This window comes from Triticum urartu, chromosome 7A (assembly GCF_056163025.1).
Source record: "Triticum urartu cultivar PI428250 chromosome 7A, HENAU_Tu73, whole genome shotgun sequence".
NCBI classification, from domain to species: domain Eukaryota; kingdom Viridiplantae; phylum Streptophyta; class Magnoliopsida; order Poales; family Poaceae; genus Triticum; species Triticum urartu.
In genome coordinates, this window is record NC_141879.1 from 162,663,267 (window position 1) to 162,672,205 (window position 8,939).

Consider the following 8,939-nt stretch of genomic DNA (forward strand, 5'->3'; position numbering starts at 1 on the left):
ACTGAGCGCAAGAAGTTCACCAGGGGGGCCACACCCAGCACACGAGGGTGGGGGCGCACCCTACCCCCCTGAGCGCGCCCCCCTACCTCGGGGGCCCCCTGGTGGCCCTCCGGTGGCCATCTTCTGCTATATGGAGTCTTTTGATGAGAAAAAAATCATAAGCCATCTTTCCGGACGAGACTCCGCCGCCACGAGGCGGAACCTTGGCGGAACCAATCTAGGGCTCTGGCGGAGCTGTTCTGCCGGGGAAACTTCCCTCCGGGAGGGGGAAATCATTGCCATCGTCATCTCCAACGATCCTCTCATTGGGAGGGGGTTAATCTCCATCAACATCTTCACCAGCACCATCTCCTCTCAAACCTTAGTTCATCTCTTATATCCAATTCTTGTCTCTAAGTCCGGGATTGGTACCTGTGGGTTGCTAGTAGTGTTGATTACTCCTTGTAGTTGATGCTAGTTGGTTTACTTGGTGGAAGATCGTATGTTCAGATCCTATATGCATATTAATACTCCTCTGATTATGAACATGAATATGCTTTGTGAGTAGTTACGTTTGTTCTTGAGGACATGGGAGAAGTCTTGCTATTAGTAGTCATGTGAATTTGGTATTCGTTTGATATTTTGATGAGATGTATGTTGTCTACCCTCTAGTGGTGTTATGTGAACGTCGACTACATAACACTTCACCATTATTCAGACCTAGAGGAAGGCATTGGGAAGTAATAAGTAGATGATGGGTTGCTAGAGTGACAGAAGCTTAAACCCTAGTTTATGCGTTGCTTCGTAAGGGGCTGATTTGGATCCATATGTTCCATGCTATGGTTAGGTTTACCTTAATACTTTTGTTGTAGTTGCGGATGCTTGCAATAGAGGTTAATCATAAGTGGGATGCTTGTACAAGTAAGGACAGTACCCAAGCACCGATCCACCCACATACCAAATTATCAAAGTACCGAACGCGAATCATATGAACGTGATGAAAACTAGCTTGATGATATTCCCATGTGTCCTCGGGAGCGCTTTTCTCCATATAAGAGTTTGTCCAGGCTTGTCCTTTGCTACAAAAAGGATTGGGCCACCTTGCTGCACTTTATTTACTTTTGTTACTTGTTACTCGTTACAAATTATCCTATCACAAAACTATCTGTTACCTATTATTTCAGTGCTTGCAGAGAATACCTTGCTGAAAACCGCTTATCATTTCCTTCTGCTCCTCGTTGAGTTCGACACTCTTACTTATCGAAAGGACTACGATAGATCCCCTATACTTGTGGGTCATCAATACTCTTTTCTGGCACCGTTGCCGGGGAGTGAAGCGCCTTTGGTAGGTGGAATTTGGTAAGGAAAAAATATATAGTGTGCCGAAATTTACTATCACTTGTTGCTATGGAAAGTAATCCTCTAAGGGGCTTGTTCGAGGTATCCTCACCCCGACCAGTAGAGCAAAGAGTTTCTGCTTAACCTACTGAACCTAGTGAAAATGAAAATGTCTGCTTTGAAATTCCTTCGGGTATGTTAGAAAAACTGCTAGCTAATCCTTTTGCAGGAGATGGAACAAAGCATCCTGATGAGCACCTAATACACTACTGGAATCTGGCACTTTGCCATCTGCCATGGCAGATGGCAAAGGCATGGTCGGCTGATGGCAAAGGCTTTGCCATCTGCCAGCAGATGGCAAACAGTTTTTCTGAAACCCTGCCGGCAAAGGCTTCTTTGCCGTCTGCTGGCTGAGGGCCAAGAGCCTGTGGCTTTGCCATCAGTTGGCAGATGGAAAAGCCTCTTAACGGGGTTAGCCCCATTAGAAGGCTAACGGCATACTTTGCCATCAGCCAGCAGATAGCAAAGGCTGCAGGCTCTTTGCCGTCAGCCAGCAGACGGCAAAGGCTGTAGGCTCTTTACCGTCTGCCAGCAGATGGCAAAGTATGCAGGCTCTTTGCCGTGTGCCAGCTGATGGCAAAGGCTGCATGCTTTGCCGTCTGCCAACACATGGCAGAGAGCTTTGCCATCTGCTGGCAGATGGCAAAGAGCCCAAATAGGCTAGCCCAAATTTTACATGTAGATGACACGTGGCCTCTTTGCCATCTGCCAGCTGATGGCAAAGCTCTTTGCCATCTTCCAGCAGATGGCAAAGTGACTATATTGCCCCCATTTAATTTTATTTTTTCTTATATCAATTCATTTTCACAGAATATGAAACACAAATATATTTCTATGACCAATATAGCATATTTAACACATATTACCAAAAGTCATGAACACATATATCCAATACATGTTACCAATAGTAGCAAGTTTCATCCGTACATATACATAGTTTCATCAATATTACACAGTTTCATCCATAGGTAACAAGTTTCACAAGGTCAAAACAAAAACTAAATACAAGCACTCCATCAACCCAAGCTTCCGTGATCTTAAGCAAATCTGTAAAATGGGAAAGAAGAAAGTTAGAAGAAGAAGACTAGAAGAAGATTATTATGATGCAACTAAAATGTGAAGATTATTATGATGCAACTTATATCTGTAAAATAGGTCATTTTGGAGCTAAGTATGGTTATTATGTCATTTTTGAGCTAGCTAAGCACACTAAGTCATTTTGGTGTAAACCATGCTAAGGTCATTCTAGAGCTAAGTAAGGTTATTATGTCATTTTGGAGCTAGCTAAGCATGTGAAGTCATTTAGGAGCTAAAATATGTCATTTCTTAAGCATATTATGTCATTTTAGAGTAAGCTAAGCATATTAAGTCATTTTAGAGGAAAAATGCTAAGTATAGGTCATTTTAGAGCTATCCTAGGTTAAATATGTCATTTTGGAGCTAATTAAGCTTATTATGTCATTTTTGAGCTAGCTAAGCATATTGAGTCATTTTGGAGGAAACAATGCTAAGTATATGATTATGTCGCTAGTATCCATATGGCAGAGAACCCGGGCCAACATGACTAGTCATAGAACCAAGGTGGCACAAACGTACAGGGACAGGCATACATGACCCAGCAATGCACGTGTCGGTCATCAGCGAGTGCAACCAAGTCGTAGCAAGCTACAAGGACTTCAGTGATACACCGCGTGACATTTCCCCATAGGGACAGACACAGGAGCAAAGAAGGACACATGCCGGTCAATCCATGTGTTCCAGAGCAGTAGCGAACTACCATGGCTCAGTGGAAGCACTAGGAGGCATTTCCCTGTATGGAAGGCTACCAAAGGCACATGACTAGGTGTCGAATCCCACACATACAATGCATTTCAAACATACACACATTATGCACGATATGTGTAGATACAACATGGCATCACAACAAAAGTCTATTAAGCAAAACACTTGGGAAACTTACCATCATCACGGAGGTGTAGGTGTAGGTGTAGGACCGGTCGTGCCAGTGGAAGATGGAGAAGGATCGGTCGATGCTTGTCGGGAGTTACTCTGCACCAAAGATTATTTCCAATGTATCGTTAGCATGATGCAACTCAAATGTGAAGACTAGTAACTAATGACCGTTCAAATGAAACTCACCGTGCCCGCCGGAGCAATGACTGCCATCGGCGGAGGGGTCTGGCCGTTCTTCTCGCACATGGACTGCACATTTGGTTTTGACAAGTCAGTCATATTAGTTACTAATGAAAGGAACAATGCATGCATGATTTAGCTAATATGCAGAAGAAACTTACCATGAAGAGATCGTACATGGCCCGGTTAGCCGAGTCGTTCCGGTTCCTCTCCTCCTCCAACAGCCTAGCCGTCCTCTCCTCATTCTCCCTGTCCCTCTCCGCCGCCTGCCGGTCCCTCTCCTCAAAAGAAGCCTGGGTCTTCGTTCTCTCTGCCTCAATAGCAGCCTGCAACACCACTCGTTAGCATTGTAATCATCGACGGCCGCAAACACAATGTAATGGAGGAAAGGCTACTGAGTCCATATAACAAACCTGGAATTCGATTTCCACTGGTCGTAAACGAGGCGGTATCTCAGGATCAGAGCTGGTCTGGCGCTTCTTGATCTGCGGGAGAGTGATACTACAACGTATCAGTCCATTACCAATGGCTAATGAGCCATGGGACCTCCCTCCACCAGATATCATCACCAGCTCTGGATCAAGAGGCCGGCTCGAGTTAAAGTCCGGCCCTTTCCTCGCCTTTCCCTGCTTAACGTACTGCACCATCTTGTGGTGGGAGGCCTCGTTGCTGAAGTTCTTTGCATTTTCGAGGTCAGACTCAGAGAATGCCTTGGCCTTCTTGTACGGTGCAATATTGGACATGCCATAGAGGTCGAACAGCTCTGGCACTGGAGCCTTGTTGTGTTTTGACTAAAAGAGAGGAACAGAGTATTAGTTAAGGACTCAAACTAGCACAAAGAATGAATTTGCATGAATCATCAAGCAAACCACACATACCCAGTTTTTCCCGTACCCATTTAGGTTGACGCTTCCTAGATGGTGTGGCACACCTTTCATTTTGAGTTGCTTCTCCTTTGCAATGTTGTGGGTGACGCGCCACTGGGGAGAGCACCACTCATCCACCAACGCCTCCCAGCAGTCCATCTTGTCCGCACACCATCTCGAGGGCACCTAAGTTAAGCAGGAGAAATTTGAGCGCTACGCCTATGAATCAAATCAAGGAAACTAAGTACAATGCCTTAAGAATAGGTAATTACCTTCATGTACTAATGAGACTGCATGTGAGATCCATCCGACGATTACTAATGAGACTGCATGTTGCAGCATTTTAACAAAACGTAGTCATCGACCAACAGACACAAGGGAACCTGCTGCAGCCTACATATTTCTATATTTCTATGGTATGTTTATAGTAGATGGCCAGCATATGTACTCATATGTCATGCATATGAAAGCAAGAAGAAACTCAGGCACACCCTACTGAATTAAGACCAGTGACCAATGTTCAACTAATTGATCTACACTCTTCTGTATGGGCACCATTTAACATCATATTTGATTTATTATTCCCCGCAAACATAATAATATAGGATCTATGATTGTCCAATAAAATATAGTAGGCTAATCCATAGGCTGAAGTAAATAAATAGAGTAGACCAACTAGTTAAAGATTAGTTGTGATTTATGTAATCAAAGAATATATTACAATTTGTGTAAACCTAAATATAATTCGTATTTCACATTGATACCATAAAGAGGACACGAGTGTAGAAAAATGTTTGAGATAAATTGCAAGTTAGTATGTAATGTGGGATACAAAATCAGCCACGACCCCATTGTGATTATATGGGCATAAAGAGGACATGGGTGTTAGAAAAATGTTTGAGATAAATTGCAAGTTAGTCTCTAATGCTGGATACAGAATCAGCCATGACTCCATTGTGATTATATGGGCATAAGGAGGACGTGGATGGTAGAAAACTGCTCGAGATAAATTGCCATTTAGTCTGTAATGCTAGATAAATCAGCCACGGCCCCCATTGTGATTATATGGGCACAAAGTAGAAGTGAGGCACAAATTTGCCGGATATGTACCAACCAGATGGGAACTGAGTATATATAATTTTTATAAAAGATATTTAGCCGATTGTTCGTGAAAACAGTAACATATTTATCATAAATGTAATGATCAATTTTTTATGTCAATGAAGGTATCAAGTATTTTACCATCAACTAAAGAATATAATATTTAGAGCTTACTTTCAACTTTTGTAAGTCAAAGCATATAATATGGTTTACTCGCAAACTCCAATAAACTTTCAGTAATTCATTTTAGCCTGGCTGGCATGCTAAAATTTGTTAGAATCTCTCAGATTGGTTTAAATATCTATAGAGAAAGTAAACACTATTGGAAGTAATAATAATCATATGGACCCAACTAGCACACGATATCATGATCTCATCATGGTCCAGAGCTGATGCATTACAACTTATATGTTCCTATTCTCTAGTGGAGCCTTAAAAATGTGAAGATAGCGGATGACAGAGACCAAAGATGGGAGTACTAAGCAGCCACTTAAACCAACTTTTCATACGCAAATAGTGGTATTGGTACTGGTGTGATCAACAATGGTAAGTATAGTTTGGGTTGAAGATTTGTAGCTGATGTAAGTACCTCGAGGAGGAGGTTGCGGGGGAACTGCTTGACGGAGAGCACATCGGCGACGATGGTGTCGGGGCGGAGCTTGGCGAGGGGGATGGCGCGGACGACGGACTCCGTGGAGAGGATGGAGCTGCAAACCAGCAGCACGTCCGGCTGCTCCTCGCACAACGCCTCCAAGCTTCTGTTGTTGTCAGCATTTCACAGCATGATCAATCGATCCCCTTGCAGTTGCATCCCGACTGGAATAGAAGAAAGATAGGTTCGTGGGTTGGCATGGCTGGTCACCTGAAGAAGCGAATCCCGTGGGCGGAGCAGTAGTCGGATCTGGAGGTGGCCAACACGGCGTGGCCCTGCCGCTGGATGCCCCTGGCGATGAACTGCGTGAAGTTGCCGAACCTGATGATCCCCACGCGCAGCGCCGCGGGATCTTGCGCCTCCATCGAGGACACCGACGGTGACGGCGATGGCTCCTCGTAGGCGCCGCACCACGAGGAGGTGAGCTGCTGCTCCTGCTCTCGTTGCTCCTGCGCGGTGGAGGTCGTGGCGTCTCTCGGGGGCTTGGCGCCGGCGGCGGCCGGCCTGACCCACAGTTAGGCCGATGGAGGGCCGGCGACGGGGCGGGGGAGCGAAGGCGACGGGGTGGAGGAGTGACGCGGCCGGCGACAGGGGGAGCGACGGGGCCGGCGACAGGGTGGCAGGGGAGGGCCGGCGAGGGGGCGGGGGAGGGCCGGTGACGGGGCGGGGGAGCGACGGCGACGGGGCGGGGGAGTGACGCGGCCGGCGACAGGGCAGGGGAGCGACGGGGCGGTTGTTTTTTTACCTGGATGGGTGGGGAGAGAGGGAGGGGATAACCCCACAGTTTTTTTTACCTGGAAAAAAATAACCCATCTCTTTGCCATGTGCCAGCACATGGCAAAGAATCTTTGCCGTCTGCTGGCAGATGGCAAAGAGGTGGGGCTGGTACGCCGTTAGATGTTTGACGGCCACAGGATTTGCCAACCTCTTTGCCATCTGCTGGCAAATGGCAAAGATTATTTGCCATCCACTAGCAGATGGCAAAGAATTGGCTGATGGCAACCATGTTCTTTGCCGTCTATCAGTTCTTTGCCATCTGTTTTTTATAAGCAGATGGCAAAGACGTTCTTTGCCATCAGCTGGCAGATGGCAAAGAGCTGGCTGATGGAAAATTCCCTATTTTTAGTAGTGATATATGTGGATGAAGTTTGTGGATTATTTAAGCTTGCAGGTGTGCCCGGAGATGTTATTAGGAAGAAGGTCTTCCCTTTATCTTTGAAGGGAGATGCATTGACATGGTATAGGCTATGTGATGATACGGGGTCATGGAACTACAAATGATTGAAATTGGAATTTCATTAGAAGTTTTATCCTATGCATCTTGTTCATCGTGATCGCATTTATATATATAATTTCTGGCCTCGCGAAGGAGAAAGCATTGGTCAAGCTTGGGGGAGGCTTAAATCAATGTTATATTCATGCCCCAATCATGAGCTCTCAAGAGAGATGATTATTCAAAATTTATATGCTCGGCATTCTGATAACAATCGCACCATGCTCGATACTTCTTGTGCTGGCTCTTTTATGACGAAGACTATTGAATTCAAATGGGATTTATTGGAAATAATTAAACGCAACTCTGAAGATTGGGACCTCGACAAAGGTAAGGAGTCAGGTATGACACCTAAGTTTGATTGTGTTAAATCTTTTATGGATACCGATGTTTTCTGTAAATTTAGCATTAAATATGGACTTGACTCCGAAATAGTATCTTCTTTCTGTGGTTTAAATATCATCCTCCCATAGAAGTAAAAGTAGCTGCACCAATTAAAGTTGAAGAAAAGACTGTCACTTATAATGATCCTATTGTTCCTACCGCTTATGTTGAGAAACCACCTTTTCCTGTTAGGATAAAAGATCATGCTAAAGCTTCAACTGTGATTCGTAAAAGCAATATTAAAACGTATACACCTTATGAGCAAATTAAAGTTGAACCTGATATTGCTATTGTTAAAGATCTTTTGTCTGATAATATTGATGGGCATGTTACTCATTTCCTTGATGAGACTGCTAGAATTGCTAAACCTTGTGCAAAAGATAAAAACAGACTGGTGGTAGGCATGCTTGTTATTTCTGTTAAAATAGGACATCATTGTTATCATGGCTTATGTGATATGGGTGCTAGTGCTAGTGCAATACCTTACAACTTATACAAAGAAATTATGCATGATATTGCACCTGCTGAGATAGAAGATATTGATGTCACAATTAAACTTGCCAATAGAGATACTATTTCACCAATGGGAATTGTTAGAGATGTTGAAGTCTTGTGTCGGAAAACTAAATATCCTGCTGATTTTCTTGTTCTTGGTTCCCCACAAGATAGCTTTTGTCCCATTATATTTGGTAGACCCTTCTTGAACACTGTTAATGCTAAGATTGATTGCAAAAAGGATGTTGTTACTATCGGTTTAGATGATATGTCTCATGAATTTAATTTCTCTAAATTTAGTAGACAACACCGTGAAGAAGAATTACCTAGTAAGGATGAAATTATTGGTCTTGCTTCTATTGCCGTACCTCCTAGTGATCCTTTAGAGCAATATTTGCTAGACCATGAAAATGATATGTTTATGAATGAAAGAAGGGAAATAGATGAAGTATTCTTTAAACAGGAACCTATTCTGAAACACAATTTGCCTATTGAAATCCTAGGGGATCCTCCTCCACCCAAGGGTGATCCCATGTTTGAGCTTAAACCATTGCCTGATACTCTTAAATATGCTTATCTTGATGAGAAAAAGATATATCTTGTTATTATTAGTGCTAACCTTTTAGAGCATGAGGAAGAGAGATTATTGAAAACTCTA

At 43.9% G+C, this 8,939-nt stretch overlaps 1 protein-coding gene across 1 annotated transcript; it reads right to left on the minus strand.

Annotated features, from left to right (window-relative positions):
- Window positions 1-3,342: 3,342 nt before the first annotated feature.
- On the minus strand, window positions 3,343-6,494 carry LOC147958772 (uncharacterized). The gene is made up of 7 exons (XM_087532297.1): window positions 6,340-6,494; window positions 6,067-6,235; window positions 4,389-4,562; window positions 3,924-4,301; window positions 3,672-3,836; window positions 3,517-3,579; window positions 3,343-3,426 (listed from the first exon to the last, which is right to left on the minus strand). Exons 1-7 carry the CDS (start codon window positions 6,492-6,494, stop codon window positions 3,343-3,345), a joined length of 1,188 nt encoding a protein of 395 aa, XP_087388423.1.
- Between the last annotated feature and the right edge of the window lie 2,445 nt (window positions 6,495-8,939).

Excerpts from the sequence above, each read along its gene's own strand:
- LOC147958772 (XM_087532297.1), bottom strand. The coding sequence starts at position 6,494 with ATGGAGGCGCAAGATCCCGCGGCGCTGCGCGTGGGGATCATCAGGTTC. Across the intron at positions 4,302-4,388 it reads ATGGGTACGGGAAAAACTGG|TCAAAACACAACAAGGCTCC; the intron begins GTATGTGTGGTT and ends CCTCTCTTTTAG. Across the intron at positions 3,580-3,671 it reads CCATGTACGATCTCTTCATG|TCCATGTGCGAGAAGAACGG; the intron begins GTAAGTTTCTTC and ends CCAAATGTGCAG.